Below are 19,236 nucleotides of genomic sequence, written 5' to 3'. Positions count from 1 at the left end.
GGAGTGATGGGGAGTGTTGGGGAGTGATGGGGAGTGATGGGGAGTGTTGGGGAGTGATGGGGAGTGATGGGGAGTGATGGGGAGTGATGGGGAGTGATGGGGAGTGATGGGGAGTGATGGGGAGTGATGAGGTGATGGGGAGTGATGGGGAGTGTTGGGGAGTGATGGGGAGTGTTGGGGAGTGATGGGGAGTGATGGGGAGTGTTGGGGAGTGATGGGGAGTGATGGGGAGTGATGGGGAGTGATGGGGAGTGATGGGGAGTGATGGGGAGTGATAGGGAGTGTTGGGGTGTGATGGGGAGTGATGGGGAGTGTTGGGGAGTGATGGGGAGTGATGGGGAGTGATGGGGAGTGATGGGGAGTGTTAAGGAGTGATGGGGAGTGATGGGTAGTGTTGGGGAGTGATGGGGAGTGATGGGGAGTGATGGGGAGTGTTGGGGAGTGATGGGGAGTGATGGGGAGTGTTGTGGAGTGTTGGGGAGTGATGGGGAGTGATGGGGAGTGATGGGGAGTGATGGGTAGTGTTGGGGAGTGATGGGGAGTGATGGGGAGTGTTGGGGAGTGATGGGGAGTGATGGGGAGTGATGGGGAGTGTTGGGGAGTGATGGGGAGTGATGGGGAGTGATGGGGAGTGTTGGGGAGTGATGGGGAGTGATGGGGAGTGTTGGGGAGTGATGGGGAGTGATGGGGAGTGATGGGGAGTGATGGGGAGTGATGGGGAGTGATGGGGAGTGATGGGGAGTGATGGGGAGTGATGGGGAGTGTTGGGGAGTGATGGGGAGTGATGGGGAGTGTTGGGGAGTGTTGGGGAGTGATGGGGAGTGATGGGGAGTGATGGGGAGTGTTGGGGAGTGATGGTGAGTGATGGGGAGTGATGGGGAGTGTGGGGGAGTGGGGTATACTATAGTGTACAGTGCTTACTATGACATGCCACTGCTATATTACTATACTATCTTCAGCTTATATATACTACTATTGTTTATATATTCAACTATATATACTGCAGTGCCTCTACTAACACTATATACTAGTTATATGTTATATTTTACTAACTTATATACTAAGCATATCATAAACATATAGTATGTAATATATATATATAACATATATATTTGTATACTGTATTTATATATACTAACACTCATATATGGCACCTGCCTGCTAACACATACATGCTAGCTTACCTGCCTGCTAACACCTGCCTGCTAGCACCTGCAGCACTGCCTGCTAACACCTGCCTGCTAGCACCACCTGCCTGCTAGCACCTGCCCTGTACAACCACATACCTGCCAGCACTGCCTGCTAGCTTGCCTGCCTGCTAACTTGCCTGCCTGCTAGCACCTGCCTGCTGGCACCTGCACTGCTTGCCTGCCTGCCTAGCCACCTGCCTGCTAACACCTGCCCTGCTGGCTTTGCCTGCTACTGGCACCTGCACCACAGCACCTGCCTGCTAGCATGCCTGCCTGCTGCTTGCCTGCCTGCTGACACCTGCCTGCTAGCTTGCCTGCCTGTGGCGTGCCTGCATGCTGGCACACTACTAACACCTGCCTGCTGACACCTGCCACACAACACCGCAACGCCTGCCAGCGCCTCTTTAACGCCTGCGCCGCCTCACCTAACGCCTGCCTGCTAACGCACCTGCTTGCCTGCCTGCAAATTGCCTGCTCGCACTGCTGCCTGCGCCTGCCTACTCTTCCTGCCTGCTGCGAACGGCTCTGCTTGTCTGCCTGCTAACGCCTGCCTGCTGGCTTGCCTGCCTGCTAGCGCACTGCCTGCTGGCACGCCTGCTGGCGCCTGCCTGCTGGCGCCTGCCTGCTGGCACGCCTGCTGGCCTGCACTGCTGGCGCCTGCCTGCTGGCACGCTGCGCACTGGCACGCCTGCTGGCACGCACCTGCCAGCTTTGCGTGCTGAGCACGCCTGCTGGCATTGCCTGCCTGCTGGCATGCGCTGGCACCTGCCTGCTGACGCTGCACACTGGCACTGCCTGCTAGCCTGCCTGCTAAGCTTGCACTGCCTGCTAGCACCTGCCTGCTAGCTTGCCTGCCTGCTAACACTGCCCTGCTGGCACTGCCTGCTAGCTTGCCTGCCCACACCACCTACAAATTTGCCTGCCTGCCTAACACCTGCCCTGCTAGCCACACCTGCCTGCTGGCTTTCCTGCCTATAACTTGCTGCTGGCGTGCCTGCCTGCAACATCTGCTGACTTGCCTGCTACCTGCTGGCACCTGCCTGCTAACACACTGCCTGCTGGCGCACCTGCACAAGCACTGCCTGCTGGCACTGCACTGGCATTGCCTGCCTGCTAACCTGCATGGCTTGCCTGCCTGCTGGCACTGCCTGCTGTGCCTGCCTGCTGCACCTGCCACTAGCACACTGCTGCTAGCACCTGCCTGCTGGCACCTGCCTGCACTGGCACACACCTGCTGGCACCTGCCTGCCAGCTTGCTGCCTGCCCAGCACCTGCCTGCTGGTGCCACTGCCTGCCAGCACGCCTGCCTGCTAACTGCCACCTGCCTAACACCTGCCCTGCTGGCATGCCTGCCTGCTAGCACTGCCTGCTAGCTTGCCTGCCTGCTGCTTGCCTGCCTGCTAGCACCTGCCTGCCTGCCTGCAACACACCCTGCAGCCACGCCTGCCTGCCAACGCACCTGCCTGCTAACGCCTGCCTGCTAACGCCTGCCTGTAACGCACCTGCTGGCGCCTGCCTGCTAACGCCTGCCTGCTAACACCTGCCTGCTGGCACCTGCAGGCTTGCCTGCCTGCTAAACCTGCCTGCCTGCTGGCCTGCCTGCTAAGCGCACTGCCTGCTGGCGCGCCTGCTGGCACCTGCCTGCTGGCGCGCCTGCTGGCGCACTGCCTGCTGGCACTGCGCCGCTGGCGCCTGCCTGCTGGCGCTGCGCCGCTGGCGCGCCTGCTGGCGCCTGCTGGCGCACGCGCACTGCCCGGCACTGCCTGCTGGCTTGCGCCTGCGCCAACGCTGCTGGCGCACCTGCTGGCATAACGCTGGCCTGCCTTCTGGCCGCACTATCTGCTAGCTTGCCTGCCTAACGCCTGCCTGTAATACACTGCCTGTATTTACCTACCTACTACTTTATACTAGCACTGCCTGGACACCTGTAGCACACCTGCTAACACTGCTACTGGCACTGCCTGCTAGCACACCATTGCTAACGCCTGCCTGTAAGCTTGCCTGCCTGCTACTTTGCCTGCCACTGGCGTTCACCACACTAACTTGCCTGCTAAGCGCACCTGCTAGCTTGCCTGCCTGCTAGCTTGCCTGCCTACTGGCACCTGCTAACGCCTGCCTGCTAGCACCTGCCTGCTAACACACCTGCTAACTTGCCTGCCTGTAACACCTGCCTGCTAACCTGCCTGCTAGCACTTACCATGCTAACACACCTGCTAACACCTACACTTGCTAACACCTACCTGCCTAACACGTGCCTGCCTACTAGCACCTGCCTACTGGCACCACCTGCTAACTTGCCTGCCTACTAGCATTGCCTACCTACTAACACACCTACTAACACCTGCCTGCTAGCACCTGCCTACTAACTTGCCTGCCTGCTAACACCTGCCTGCTAGCTTGCCTGCTTTTCCACCACTGTTTCCACCTGCAGCACCTGCCTGCTAGCACCTGCCTGCTGGCTTGCCTGCCTGCAGCGCCTGCCTGCATTGCCTGCCTGCTAACTGCCACCTGCTAACACCTGCCTGCCAGCACCTGCCTACTGGCTTACTGCCTGCTAACTGCCTGCCTGCTAACACTACCTGCTAGCTTGCCTGCCTACTAGCATGCCTACCTGCTAGCACCTGCATGCCTAACCTGCCTGCTGACACACTACCTGCTAGCATTGCCTGCCTGCACCTACTGCAACACCTGCCTGCTGCTTGCTGCCTGCACAACTTTGCCTGCCCTGCCCAACTTCACCTGCCTGCATAAGCACTCACCTGCTAACTTGCACACCTGTAACGTGCCTGCCTGCTAGCACCTGCCTGCTAGCACCTGCCCTCTGCACCTGCCTGCTGGCAGTGCACACCTGCACAGCACACCTGCTGGCACCTGCCTGCTAACATTGCTGCTGCTAACCACCTGCCTGCTGGCACCTGCCTGCTAACCCACCTGCCTGCTAAGCACCTGCCCTGCTAGCACCTGCCTGCTAGCACCTGCCTGCAGCACCTGCCTACTTGCTTTGCCTGCCTGCTAACACCTTTCTGTGCTGCCTACTAACTTGCCTGCCTGCTAGCACGCCACCTGCCCCACTGGCACTGCCTACCTGCTAGCACCTGCCTGCTGCTGCCTGCCTGCTAACTTGCCTGCCTGCTAACATGCTCTTTACTGCACTAGCACACTGCCTACCAACACCTGCCTACTACTTGCCTGCCTGCTAACTTTCCTGCCTACTAGCTTACCTGCCTGCTAGCACCTGCCAGCTTGCCTGCCTGCCTGGCACTGCCTGCTAACACCTACCTGCCAACACCTGCCTACTAGCTTGCCTGCACTAGCTTACCTGCGCTACGACACCGCGCACACTGGCACCTGCGCAACTTGCCTGCCTGCGGCACCTGCTACTAACACCTGCCTGCGCACACACCTGCTAACACACCTGCTAGCACCCATGCCTGCACTAACACCTGCCTGCACGAGCACCTGCCTGCTAGCACCTGCCTGCCAACACCTACTGCACTAACGCCTGCCTGCACTAACACCTGCATGCCCAACGCTGCCAACTTGCCTGCACCTGCTGGCTCACATACCTGCACTGGCAGTGCCTGCCTGCTGCTTGCCTGCCTGCTAACGCCTGCCTGCTGGCACCCCTGCCTGCTAACAACGCCTGCCTGCTAACTTGCACCACTGCCTTGCCTGCCTGCTAACGCCTGCCTGCTAGCACCTGCACCTGCTAACACCTACCTGCCCCAACTTGCCTGCCTGCTGCCCTGCTAACGTGCCTGCCTGCTAGCACCTGCCTGCTAGCACACCTGCCTGCTAACACCTGCTGCTGCTAACTTGCCATACCTGCTGGCACACACACTGCCTACTAACACCTGCACCTGCTAACTACACCTGCGCTTGCCTGCCTAACACCCTGCACCTATAGCACCTGCCTGCTAACACCTGCCTATGGCAGTACCTGCCTACTACTTGCCTGCCTACTAACTTACTGCCTGCTAACACCTGCTAACACCTGCCTACTTTGCTTGCCTGCCTGCTAACTTGCTACTCACTAACTGTCTGCCTGCCCCCAACTTGCCTGCCTACTAACTTTCCTGCACCTGCTAACGTGCCTACCTGCTGGCACACACACACTGCTAACACCTGCTGCCCAAGCACCTGCCTACTAACTTGCTGCCACCTGCTAGCACACACTGCTGCCTGCTAACGCCTGCCTGTTAACTTTACCTGCTGCACTTGCCTGCCACTAACACCTGCCTGCCCCAGCGCCTGCCTGCTAACTTTGCCTGCCTGCTAACACACTGCCTGCAGCTTGCCTGCCTGCTAGCACGCCCACTGCTAACACCTGCTGCACTGCCTACTAGCATGCCCCAGCACCTGCACCTGCTAGCACCTGCCTGCCTTGCCTGCCTGCTAACACACCTGCCTGCTGGCATTGCCTACCTGCTAACTTCTCTTCTACTAACTTCCTACCCTGCTAACACTGCTACTAGCACCTGCCTACTAACACTGCCTGCACAACTGCCTGCTAACCCACTGCCTGCTAGCACCTGCCTGCCGACACCTGCCTGCTAGCACCTGCCTGCTAGCACTGCCTGCCCCTAACACCTGCCTGCTAACACCTGCACCTACTGGCACACCTGCATCTGCTAACTTGCCTGCACCTGCTAACTTGCCTGCCTGTAACACTGCCTACCCCCAACTTGCACCTATCCTGCCTAACTTGCCTGCACCTGCTAACTTGCCTGCCTGCTAACACCACTAGCTTGCCTGCACCTGCTAACCTGCCACCCACCAACACACCATCTGCTGACACCTGCTGGCTTGCCTGCTGCCTACTAACACCTGCCCCTGCACTGCACCTGCTAGCGCCTGCGCGCCAGCTTTGCCTGCCTGCTTAAGCTTACTGCTGCGTGCTGCCTCTCTGCAACCTGCCTGCGTGCCTGCCTACAACTTGCCTGCCTGCTAACCTGCGCTGCCTGCTATTACCTGCCTGTGAGCACCTGCCTGCTAGCACACTGCCTCTGGCACCTGCCTCACTAACACCTGCCTACTAGCATGCCTACCAACACATACCTGCTAACACCTGCCTGCTAGTGCCTGCCAGCAAACACACCTGGCACTGCCTGCTAACTACTCTCACCTGCTAACTACCTGCCTGCTAACCTGCATTGCCCAACACCTCACCTGCTAACTTGCCTGCCTGCTAACATGCCTGCATGCCTGCCTGCTGGTTGCCTGCCTGCAACGTGCCCCTGCCTGCTAACCTGCCTGCTCACTGCATTGCCACCTGCCTGCCAACCCTTTCCACACCACTAACACCTGCCTGCTGGCGCCTGCCTGCGCATTGCTCACCTGCTAACACCACGCCGCCATCACCTTCTTCCACCACCTGGCCCACCTGCCTACTGGCACTGCCTGCCCTTTGCCTGCCGGTACCTGCCTGCTGGCACCCTGCGCATATGCTGCTGCCTGCCTGCTAGCTTGCTGCCACGCCACTCCGCCTGCTTGCCTGCCTGTGCATGACCACTGCTGGCAGCTGTGTGCTAACACCTGCCCTCATACTAGCATACCTGCCTAACACCCTGCCTCTCCAGTTCACCTGCACTTCCTTGCCTTCTTTGCTGCTCTGGTACACCACTCTGCTTGTACCTGTTACTAACCTGCCTGCTAGCACCTGCACACTGCATTACTTTTGCACCTGCCACTTTGCCTGCCCCTGCTGGCACTTTCTGCTGGCACTGCTGCCAGCACTGCCTGCTAACCTATACTAACACCTACTGCTAACACACCTGCTTACCTGCCTCTAACACCTACCTGCTAACACCTACCTACTAACACACCACCTGCTAACTTACCTACCTGCTAACTTTACCTGCCTGCTAACACCTGCCTACTAGCACTGCCTACTAACCTGCCTGTAAGCCTGCCTGCTAGCACTACTATAACCCACACCTGCCCGGCACTGCCACTAGCGCCTGCCTGCTAGCCGCCGCTAGCACTGCCTGCTGGCACCTGCCTGCTAGCACTGTCTGCCAGCACCTGCCTGCTGGCGCCTGCCTGCCTGGCTTGCCTGCCTGCTAGCACTGTCTGCAGCACGCACCTAGCTTGCCTGCCTGCTCAGCACGCCGCGCCTGCTGGCGCCTGCCTGCTAACGCTGCCTGCTAGCACTGTCTGCAGACTTGCCTGCCTGCTAACTTTACCTGCCAGCACCTGCCTGCCAACGCCTGCCTGCTGGCACCTGCGCTGGCGCCTGCCTGCTAGCACCTGCGCACTGTGCCTGCCTGCTAGCTTGCCTGCCTGTAACTTTGCGCCTGCTAACGCCTGCCTGCTAACGTGCCCCTGCTAACGCCTGCCTGCTAGCACCCTGCCTGCTGGCTTGCCTGCCTCGCCCCAGCGCGCCACCTGCAACGCCTGCTAGCGCCTGCCTGCTAGCTTGCCTGCCTGCTGGCGCGCCGCTGCGCTGGCGTGCCTGCCTGCAACGCTGCCTGCTGGCGCCGCGCCTGCTGGCTCACCTGCCTGCACAACGCCTGCCTGCTGGCTTGCCTGCACATTGCTGGCACCTGCCTGCTGGCGCTGCCTGCTGGCGCTGCCTGCTGGCGTGCTGCCTGGCACCAGGTTACCACCTGCTAGCATTGCCTGCCTGGCTTGCCTGCCTGCCTGGCGCGCCTGCTGGCGTGCCTGCCTGCGCTGCTGCTCGCTCGCGGCTCTTCCGCCACTGGCAAAAGCACTGCCTGCTGGCACGCCTGCTAGCATATGGCAGTTGCCTGCCTGTGCTGGCACTGTTGCTCGCTCCGCACTGCGCACACCTGCTAGCTTGCACTGCACGCTCACTTTTCTTGCCACTGGCACTGATCTGCCAACACTTGAATGTTAACACCTGCCTGCCTTGCCTGCCTGGCTTGCCTGCCTGCTCGGTCCCACCTGTACTTGCCTTCTGGCTTGCCTGCCTGCTGGTTGCCTGCACTGCTAGCGTACCTGTTGCTAACCTGCCTACTAACTTGCCTACCTTCCCAGCTGTACCTACTAACACACCTGCCTGCTAACGCACCTGCTAACACTGCATACTAACTTGCCTGCCTACTGCGCCCCTGCCCTGCCTAACGTGCCCACCTACTAGCCTACCTGCCTGGTAACACTATGTGTATACCTGTACCTGCATATAATTTACTACACTGCTAGAATTGCCTGCCTACTAACTTAACTATATACTATGGTGCTATATGCTAAACACCTACTACTAACTTGTACCTGCTTACAACTTACCTGCCTTACTCACTGTGACTACCTGCTAGTTTGCTACCTGCTATCTTGCCTACTTACTCACTCTGCCTACTTGCCCTAGCTGCCCCCACAACACCTGCCCCACATAGCTTGCCTGCCTGCTAACTTGCCTGCCTGCTCCTCACCTGCCAGCTGCTGCTGGCACACCTGCTTGCTCACTGCATGCCTGCCTCTGTACCTGCCTGCTCCTCCACCTACTTGCCTGCCTGCTGACGCCATGCAGCTAACACCTGCCTGCTCATCTTCCTCACTTACATTGCCTCTTTAACACTACCTGCTAGCTTTACCTGCCTGCAAACTTGTGTACTACTGCAGTGCCTATCTCATAAAGTTACACTAACTACTAGCAACCTGCCCCTGCTAACTTACTACTATTACTATATTTTACTGTACTTATATACATACTAACTTATCTACCTCTCACTCACCTGTAACTGCCTCTTTTCTTACTACTTACCTAACATAATTCACATATATCTAACCAACTCAACTCACTGCCCACCTACTCGCCTGCCTATTGCACTCAAACTAATTGCCTGCCTGCTATCCCAGCTAATTACCTGCTACTAGCTCAACTGCTTTTCTGCCTACTGCCTCTACTTACCTGCCTACTCAACTGCTTGCTTACCTGCCTCAATTGCTGCCTGCCTCTACTTGCCTGTATGCCACCTGGTACCTCAGCTGTGCCTACTAATTCAGCTTTCTACTTACACATTCCTCTGTCACCTGCCCCTCACTAGACTGACTGCCACCTGCCTGCCTCAGCTGCCACTTGCCTCCTGCATCAGTCATTTCCTCTATGCCTCTTGCCTGCCTGTTCCTCAGCTACTTGCATTGCCTGCTACTCAACTACTTTGCCTATTTTCCCCTCGACTGCACACCTGCTAGTTCGGCTGCACTGCCTGCTACCTAGAACCGCACCTCCTACACTACCTCAGCTTAGAATTCGTTATAACAAGGAGAAATGGGCACTGGCGCGGTCAGTGCTCACTTTACAGAGGTAAAGTACTCACTGTCTTTCACCTTGATGCCTGGGACCTTGATCACTGGAAGTGCCGCTGACACTGCCTCTGTCTACTTCCTCCCGTCTCCTACTTGTTGTATACAGGTTGACAGCTACACACGAGGTTCAGTAACATCTGGGTGTTCTTGACAGGTACACACGAGGTTCAGTAACACCTGGGTGTTCTTGACAGGTACACACGAGGTTCAGTAACACCTGGGTGTTCTTGACAGGTGCACACGAGGTTCAGTAACATCTGGGTGTTCTTGACAGGTACACACGAGGTTCAGTAACACCTGGGTGTTCTTGACAGGTACACACGAGGTTCAGTAACACCTGGGTGTTCTTGACAGGTACACACGAGGTTCAATAACACCTGGGTGTTCTTGACAGGTACACACGAGGTTCAGTAACACCTGGGTGTTCTTGACAGGTACACACGAGGTTCAGTAACACCTGGGTGTTCTTGACAGGTACACACGAGGTTCAGTAACACCTGGGTGTTCTTGACAGGTACACACGAGGTTCAGTAACACCTGGGTGTTCTTGACAGGTGCACACGAGGTCCAGTAACATCTGGGTGTTCTTGACAGGTACACACGAGGTTCAATAACACCTGGGTGTTCTTGACAGGTACACACGAGGTTCAGTAACACCTGGGTGTTCTTGACAGGTACACACGAGGTTCAGTAACACCTGGGTGTTCTTGACAGGTACACACGAGGTTCAGTAACACCTGGGTGTTCTTGACAGGTACACACGAGGTTCAGTAACATCTGGGTGTTCTTGACAGGTACACACGAGGTTCAGTAACACCTGGGTGTTCTTGACAGGTACACACGAGGTTCAGTAACACCTGGGTGTTCTTGACAGGTACACACGAGGTTCAATAACACCTGGGTGTTCTTGACAGGTACACACGAGGTTCAATAACACCTGGGTGTTCTTGACAGGTACACACGAGGTTCAATAACACCTGGGTGTTCTTGACAGGTACACACGAGGTTCAATAACACCTGGGTGTTCTTGACAGGTACACACGAGGTTCAATAACACCTGGGTGTTCTTGACAGGTACACACGAGGTTCAATAACACCTGGGTGTTCTTGACAGGTACACACGAGGTTCAATAACACCTGGGTGTTCTTGACAGGTACACACGAGGTTCAATAACACCTGGGTGTTCTTGACAGGTACACACGAGGTTCAATAACACCTGGGTGTTCTTGACAGGTACACACGAGGTTCAGTAACACCTGGGTGTTCTTGACAGGTACACACGAGGTTCAATAACACCTGGGTGTTCTTGACAGGTACACACGAGGTTCAGTAACACCTGGGTGTTCTTGACAGGTACACACGAGGTTCAGTAACACCTGGGTGTTCTTGACAGGTACACACGAGGTTCAGTAACACCTGGGTGTTCTTGACAGGTGCACACGAGGTTCAGTAACATCTGGGTGTTCTTGACAGGTACACACGAGGTTCAGTAACACCTGGGTGTTCTTGACAGGTACACACGAGGTTCAGTAACACCTGGGTGTTCTTGACAGGTACACACGAGGTTCAGTAACACCTGGGTGTTCTTGACAGGTGCACACGAGGTTCAGTAACATCTGGGTGTTCTTGACAGGTACACACGAGGTTCAGTAACACCTGGGTGTTCTTGACAGGTGCACACGAGGTTCAGTAACATCTGGGTGTTGACAGGTACACACGAGGTTGGATCATCAGAAGGAAGTACCAGATCAACTCTGCCAAGAGAGTTGTGGAAGAGAGCAGTGAACCTTCGCCATGCAAAGCTCCAGCTCCTGAACCCCCTGAACCCAAGCACGGAGCCCACAGCGAAGCTTGTGAGTTGAACCTTCACTTGATGTAGAATGACTCAGAACCTTGAACCCTAACTCTCTTGAGAGCCTTAGAATGACTGTTAGAATGACTGTTAGAATGACTGTTAGAATGACTGTTAGAATGACTGTTAGAATGACTGGTAGAATGACTGGTAGAATGACTGGTAGAATGACTGTTAGAATGATTGGTAGAATGGCTGGTAGAATGACTGGTAGAATGATTGGTAGAATGACTGGTAGAATGGCTGGTAGAATGGCTGGTAGAATGACTGGTAGAATGATTGGTAGAATGACTGGTAGAATGGCTGGTAGAATGACTGGTAGAATGGCTGGTAGAATGACTGGTAGAATGACTGTTAGAATGATTGGTAGAATGAGTGTTATAATGACTGATAGAATGACTGGTATAATGGCTGGCAGAATGACTGGTAGAATGACTGGTAGAATGGCTGGTAGAATGACTGTTAGAATGACTGGTAGAATGACTGGTAGAATGGCTGGTAGAATGACTGTTAGAATGACTGTTAGAATGACTGGTAGAATGGCTGGTAGAATGACTGTTAGAATGACTGGTAGAATGACTGTTAGAATGACTGGTAGAATGACTGTTAGAATGACTGGTAGAATGACTGGTAGAATGGCTGGTAGAATGACTGTTAGAATGACTGGTAGAATGACTGGTAGAATGGCTGGTAGAATGACTGGTAGAATGAGTGTTAGAATGACTGATAGAATGACTGGTATAATGGCTGGTAGAATGACTGGTAGAATGACTGGTAGAATGGCTGGTAGAATGACTGGTAGAATGACTGTTAGAATGACTGTTAGAATGACTGGTAGAATGACTGGTGGAATGATTGGTAGAATGAGTGTTAGAATGACTGATAGAATGACTGGTATAATGGCTGGTAGAATGACTGTTAGAATGACTGGTAGAATGGCTGGTAGAATGACTGATAGAATGACTGTTAGAATAATTGGTAGAATGACTGTTAGAATGACTGATAGAATGACTGGTAGAATGGCTGATAGAATGACTGTTAGAATGACTGTTAGAATGACTGTTAGAATGACTGGTAGAAAGACTGTTAGAATGACTGTTAGAATGACTGTTAGAATGACTGGTAGAATGACTGGTAGAATGACTGTTAGAATGACTGGTAGAATGACTGGAAGAATGACTGGTAGAATGACTGTTAGAATGACTGGTAGAATGACTGTTAGAATGACTGTTAGAATGAATGGTAGAATGACTGTTAGAATGACTGGTAGAATGACTGGGAGAATGATTGGTAGAATGACTGGTAGAATGATTGGTAGAATGACTGGTAGAATGATTGGTAGAATGACTGGTAGAATGATTGGTAGAATGACTGGTAGAATGACTGGTGGAATGATTGGTAGAATGACTGGTAGAATGACTGGTAGAATGACTGGTAGAATGATTGGTAGAATGACTGGTAGAATGACTGGTAAAATGACTGGTAGAATGACTGGTAGAATGACTGGTAGAATGACTGGTAGAATGACTGCTAGAATGACTGGTAGAATGACTGTTAGAATGACTGGTAGAATGACTTAGAATGACTGTTAGAATGACTGGTAGAATGACTGGTAGAATGACTAAGAACCTTGAACCTTCAGTTGACAGACATAGAATGATAATATTGACAATATTGACTGTACCTAGCTTTACTGTCACCTAGGGTTACTAGAAGCTAAGACTATACCTAGCTTTACTGTCACCTAGGGTTACTAGAAGCTAAGACTGTACCTAGCTTTACTGTCACCTAGGGTTACTAGAAGCTAAGACTGTACCTAGCTTTACTGTCACCTAGGGTTACTAGAAGCTAAGAATATACCTAGCTTTACTGTCACCTAGGGTTACTAGAAGCTAAGAATATACCTAGCTTTACTGTCACCTAGGGTTACTAGAAGCTAAGAATATACCTAGCTTCACTGTCACCTAGGGTTACTAGAAGCTAAGAATATACCTAGCTTTACTGTCACCTAGGGTTACTAGAAGCTAAGAATATACCTAGCTTTACTGTCACCTAGGGTTACTAGAAGCTAAGAATATACCTAGCTTCACTGTCACCTAGGGTTACTAGAAGCTAAGAATATACCTAGCTTTACTGTCACCTAGGGTTACTAGAAGCTAAGAATATACCTAGCTTTACTGTCACCTAGGGTTACTAGAAGCTAAGAATATACCTAGCTTCACTGTCACCTAGGGTTACTAGAAGCTAAGAATATACCTAGCTTTACTGTCACCTAGGGTTACTAGAAGCTAAGACTATACCTAGCTTTACTGTCACCTAGGGTTACTAGAAGCTAAGACTATACCTAGCTTTACTGTCACCTAGGGTTACTAGAAGCTAAGACTATACCTAGCTTTACTGTCACCTAGGGTTACTAGAAGCTAAGACTGTACCTAGCTTTACTGTCACCTAGGGTTACTAGAAGCTAAGACTGTACCTAGCTTTACTGTCACCTAGGGTTACTAGAAGCTAAGACTATACCTAGCTTTACTGTCACCTAGGGTTACTAGAAGCTAAGACTATACCTAGCTTTACTGTCACCTAGGGTTACTAGAAGCTAAGAATATACCTAGCTTTACTGTCATCTAGGGTTACTAGAAGCTAAGACTATACCTAGCTTCACTGTCACCTAGGGTTACTAGAAGCTAAGAATATACCTAGCTTTACTGTCACCTAGGGTTACTAGAAGCTAAGACTATACCTAGCTTTACTGTCACCTAGGGTTACTAGACTATAGCTAGCTTTGAATAGCTATTAGATATATGAGTTGGAATGGGTTAGGCAGGTGGGTGGAATGGCTTAGTATGGGCCAGTAGGCCTACTGCAGTGCTCCTCCGGGCTTATCTTTAGAAGGCATTCTAGTGGTTCTAGGAGGGGTTCTAGTGGTTCTAGGAGGGGCTATTGGAGAAGTTCTAGATGTTCTAGCAGGGGATCTAGGAGGGGTTCTATTAGAGGTTCTTGTAGATATTTGAGGAGGGGTTCTAGGAAGGGTTCTAGTGGTTAAGGAGGGGCTCCAGGGGTTCTAGGAAGGGTTCTAGAAGTGGTTCTACGATGGGCTCTAGGAGAGGTTCTAGGAGGAGTTCTAGGAGGGGTTCTAGAAGAGGTTCTAGGAGGGGTTCTAGGAGGGGTTCTAGGAAGGGTTCTAGGAGGGGTTCTAGGAGGGGTTCTAGGAAAGGTTCTAGGAGAGGTCTAAGAGGGGTTCTAGGAGGGGTTCTAGGAAGGGTTGTAGGAGAGATTCTAGGAGGGGTTCAAGGAGGGGTTCTAGGAGAGGTTCTAGGAGGAGTTCTAGGAGAGGTTCTAGGAGAAGTTCTAGGAAGGGTTCTAGGAGATGTTCTAGGAGGGTTTCTAGGAGGGGTTCTAGGAGAGGTTCTAGGAGGGGCTCTAGGAAGGGTTCTAGAAGAGGTTCTAGGAGGGGTTCTAGGGGAGGTTCTAGGAGGGGTTCTAGGAGGGGTTCTAGGAGAGGTTCTAGGAGAGGTTCTAGGAGGGGTTCTAGGAGAGGTTCTAGGAGAGGTTCTAGGAAGGGTTCTAGGAGATGTTCTAGGAGGGGTTCTAGGAGGGGTTCTAGGAGAGGTTCTAGGAGGGGTTCTAGGAAGGGTTCTAGGAGGGGTTCTAGGGGAGATTGTAGGAGGGGTTCTAGGAGGGGTTCTATGAGAGGTTCTAGGAGGGGTTCTAGGAGTGGTTCTAGGAAGGGTTCTAGGAGGGGTTCTAGGAGGGGTTCCAAGAGAGGTTCTAGCAGACAAATTTAAGGACTTACCCTGAGCATTGAGTCACTTCCCATAGGTCAGTGGATGAAAGCTAAGATGATGGGGGCTTTAGGAGCTCAATCTTCAGTAGATGTTGAGGATAAAAGCTCCCAGGAGGAAGATAAAAGCCCCGAGAAGCCTCCAGAGTCGTCTGAAAGCCCCGAGAAGCCTCCAGAGTCGTCTGATAGCCCCGAGAAGCCTCCAGAGTCGTCTGATAGCCCCGAGAAGTCTCCAGAGTCGACTGAAAGCCCCAAGAAGCCTCCAGAGTCGTCTGATAGCCCCGAGAAGCCTCCAGAGTCGTCTGATAGCCCCGAGAAGCCTCCAGAGTCGTCTGATAGCCCCGAGAAGCCTCCAGAGTCGTCTGATAGCCCCGAGAAGCCTCCAGAGTCGTCTGATAGCCCCGAGAAGCCTCCAGAGTCGACTGAAAGCCCCAAGACCTCTCCAGCTGAGACAGTGACGCCTCAGGCCACAAGAAAGACCGAAGAACGCTCAGCCTTGCACGACGCACCTGACGATGGTCCCACAACCATCGGAGAGGCCCTGAGAGACGGGGAACTGACGGAGGAGGAAGCCGCTTGCATCATCCAAGCTCGTAAGCCCTAACGATCGTAGTCGTAAGACTTTACGATCGTTCTCGTAAGACTTTACAATCGTACACGTAAGACTTTACGATCATGCTTAAGTCACCCTCAACCAGCAGCCCTAGAACCACCACCCGTACTGGTTTAGAGTATCTTCTTTGAAGACTCGAATCCCTGGGCCCTCTCTAAGTGACTTTAGAAGCCCCAAGTTAAGATTAGACATCTTAGATAGTATTAGAAACCCGACATTGTAGTAGAAACCTAATTTTTGCCTATTTACCTATGTACCTACCTTTGTACCTACCTACTTGTCTACCTATCTACCTACTTGTCAACCTAACTATTTGTCTACATATCTTCCTATTTGTCCACTTGCCTACTTCTCTACCTGCCTACCTATTTGTCTACCCACCTGTCTGTTAGAAATACATGTCTACTGGATGCCTGTCTACTAATTAATGTAGGCGTAGATAAACACACCTGCACTTAATCTACCTCAAAGTTTATCCACCTCAAAGATTATTTTAACAATTATTGCTATAACTTTGATTATTTTAACAATTACTATTACAATTATTGCTATAATTACGATTATTTTAACGATTGGGACAGATTTCCGCGGGTACCGAGTGAGGCAGGAGTGGGGACCAGTCTTGGAGGAGAGACTGAGGAAGCTGGTGGAGAAGCACATGGACGATCCTGAGGAGGCATCCAAGGCCTTGGAGGTGAGAGAGTACTATAGGCCTTTCATATACAGCCTCTCCTCACTTAACTACAGAATCCCATTCCTAAGACAACGTCGTTAAACGAATTCGTCGCTAAACGAAGGGCATACTATAATGGCAGTGGGTTAGTGGGTGTATTTTTAAATGGTTATACAGTAGTGTACTGTATATTGTAACAAACAGAATAGAGGAAATCAGCTGTGATATACATTATACTGGTCAGAGAGCCTATCGTAAGTCCGAGGCGTCGGTAAACGAGTACGTCGCTAAGTCAGGAGAGGCTATATGTATGTGTGTGTGTGTGTATAACGAATCAATATTTCGCTGACAGGCCGAGGGACTGACAGCTCAGGAAGCGGCTCTCGTTATCCAGAAGTTCTGGGGTCGACACAAGAAGAAGAGAGAACAGAGAGAGAAGAACAAGGAGAATAACAAGGAGCAGGATAACAAGGATAACAAAGAAGAAGGGAAGGATAAGAATAAGGATTTGTACCAGGAATTAGGACAACATTCATGTACCAAGAGGATGACCAGTCTCATTATGTTTGCCCAGGGGGTGAGTAACCCAGGGGGTGAGTAACCCAGGGGGTGAGTAACCCAGGGGGTGAGTAACCCCGGGGGTGAGTAACCCAGGGGTGGGTAACCCAGGGGGTGAGTAACCCAGGGGGTGAGTAACCCCGGGGGTGAGTAACCCAGGGGGTGAGTAACCCAGGGGGTGAGTAACCCCGGGGGTGAGTAACCCCGGGGGTGAGTAACCCAGGGGGTGAGTAACCCCGGGGGTGAGTAACCCAGGGGTGGGTAACCCAGGGGGTGAGTAACCCAGGGGGTGAGTAACCCAGGGGTGAGTAACCCAGGGGGTGAGTAACCCAGGGGGTGAGTAACCCAGGGGGTGAGTAACCCAGGGGTGAGTAACCCAGGGGGTGAGTAACCCAGGGGGTGAGTAACCCAGGGGGTGAGTAACCCAGGGGGTGAGTAACCCAGGGGGTGAGTAACCCAGGGGGTGAGTAATCCAGGGGGTGAGTAACCCAGGGGGTGAGTAACCCAGGGGGTGAGTAACCCAGGGGTGGGTAACCCAGGGGTGGGTAACCCAGGGGGTGAGTAACCCAGGGGGTGAGTACCCAGGGGGTGAGTAACCCAGGGGGTGAGTAATCCAGGGGGTGAGTAACCCAGGGGGTGAGTAACCCAGGGGGTGAGTAACCCAGGGGTGGGTAACCCAGGGGGTGAGTAACCCAGGGGGTGAGTAATCCAGGGGGTGAGTAACCCATGGGGTGAGTAATCCAGGGGATGAGTAACCCAGGGGGTGAGTAATCCAGGGGGTGAGTAACCCAGGGGTGAGTAACCCAGGGGGTGAGTAACCCAGGGGGTGAGTAATCCAGGGGTGAGTAACCCAGGGGATGAGTAACCCAGGGGGTGAGTAATCCAGGGGGTGAGTAACCCAGGGGTGGGTAACCCAGGGGTGAGTAACCTAGGGGTGAGTAATCCAGGGGTGAGTAACTCAGGGGTGAGTAACCCAGGGGGTGAGTAACCCAGGGGGGTGAGTAACCCAGGGGTGAGTAACCTAGGGGTGAGTAATCCAGGGGTGAGTAACCAAGGGGGTGAGTAACCCAGGGGGTGAGTAACCCAGGGGTGAGTAACCCAGGGGTGAGTAACCTAGAGGTGAGTAACCTAGGGGTGAGTAACCTAGGGGTGAATAATCCAGGGGTGAGTAACCCAGGGGTGAGTAACCCAGGGGGTGAGTAACCCAGGGGTGAGTAAACTAGGGGTGAATAATCCAGGGGTGAGTAACCCAGGGGTGAGTAACCCAGGGGGTGAGTAACCCAGGGAGTGAGCAACCCAGGGGGTGAGTAACCCATGGGTGAGAAACCTAGGGGGTGAGTAACCCAGGGGTGGGTAACCCAGGGGTGAGTAACCCAGGGGTGAGTAACCTAGGGGTGAGTAATCCAGGGATGAGTAACCCAAGGGTGAGTAACCCAGGGGTGAGTAACCCTGGGGGTGAGTAACTCAGGGGTGGGTAACCCATGAGTGAGTAACCAAGGGGTGAGTAATCTAGAGGTGAGTAACCTAGGGGTGAGTAACCCAGGGGGTGAGTAACCCAGGGGGTGAGTAACCCAGGGAGTGAGTAATCCAGGGGGTGAGTAACCCAGGGGTGAGTAACCCAGGGGGTGAGTAACCCAGGGGGTGAGTAACCCAGGGGGTGAGTAACCCAGGGGGTGAGTAACCCACGGGTGGCTTGTTTAACCCAGGGGTTGTTTGTTTAACCCAGGGGAGGTTTGTTTAACCCAGTGCTGGAGTGTTTATCCCATTGGCTTATGTACACACAACCCATGCCCACACGACTCATGTACCCATGTACATATACCTATTTAAGCCATGTGCACAAACATGTACGTGTTTTGTAGGTACACATGAATAATCAGGAGAGCCACAAGTACCTACGTCGTCACAAGGCAGGTGTCCGCCTGGAAGAAGTAGGTGAAGCACCTAGCACCTACCAGAGACCTACTGGCTTTGATGTCGTACCTAACGTCCTTAAGGAAGACAGGAAGAAGGTAAGTACCTGTGAGTGTTGGTACCTGTGTCTGTGTTGGTACCTGTGTCTGTGTTGGTACCTGTGTTTGTGTTGGTACCTGTGTCTGTGATGGTGCCTGTGTCTGTGTTGGTACCTGTGTCTGTGATGGCACCTGTGTCTGTGTTGGTACCTGTGTTGGTACCTGTGTCTGAGTTGGTACCTGTGCCTGTGATGGTACATGTGTCTGTGATGGTACCTGTGTCTGTGTTGGTACCTGTGTCTGTGGTGGTACATGTGAGATGATACCTGTGTGATGGTACCTGTGTAA

General features: G+C 53.1%; 1 protein-coding gene across 1 annotated transcript in view; it reads left to right on the top strand.

Moving 5' to 3' along the window:
- LOC128701043 (myosin-IIIb-like) overlaps window positions 1–19,236 on the top strand; it is a 106,454-nt gene that overhangs the window by 61,393 nt on the left and 25,825 nt on the right. The window contains exons 22-27 of the mRNA XM_070080470.1: window positions 9,395–9,456; window positions 11,170–11,312; window positions 15,131–15,685; window positions 16,287–16,399; window positions 16,731–16,955; window positions 18,799–18,948. Coding sequence (XP_069936571.1) covers window positions 9,395–9,456; window positions 11,170–11,312; window positions 15,131–15,685; window positions 16,287–16,399; window positions 16,731–16,955; window positions 18,799–18,948 — 1,248 coding nt within the window. The remainder of the gene's footprint in view (window positions 1–9,394; window positions 9,457–11,169; window positions 11,313–15,130; window positions 15,686–16,286; window positions 16,400–16,730; window positions 16,956–18,798; window positions 18,949–19,236) is intronic.

The sequence above is a fragment of the Cherax quadricarinatus genome, unplaced genomic scaffold (genome assembly GCF_038502225.1).
Source record: "Cherax quadricarinatus isolate ZL_2023a unplaced genomic scaffold, ASM3850222v1 Contig491, whole genome shotgun sequence".
NCBI classification, from domain to species: Eukaryota; Metazoa; Arthropoda; class Malacostraca; order Decapoda; family Parastacidae; genus Cherax; species Cherax quadricarinatus.
Note: the sequence above shows the minus strand (reverse complement) of the source record. Positions and strands in the feature narration are given on the sequence as shown.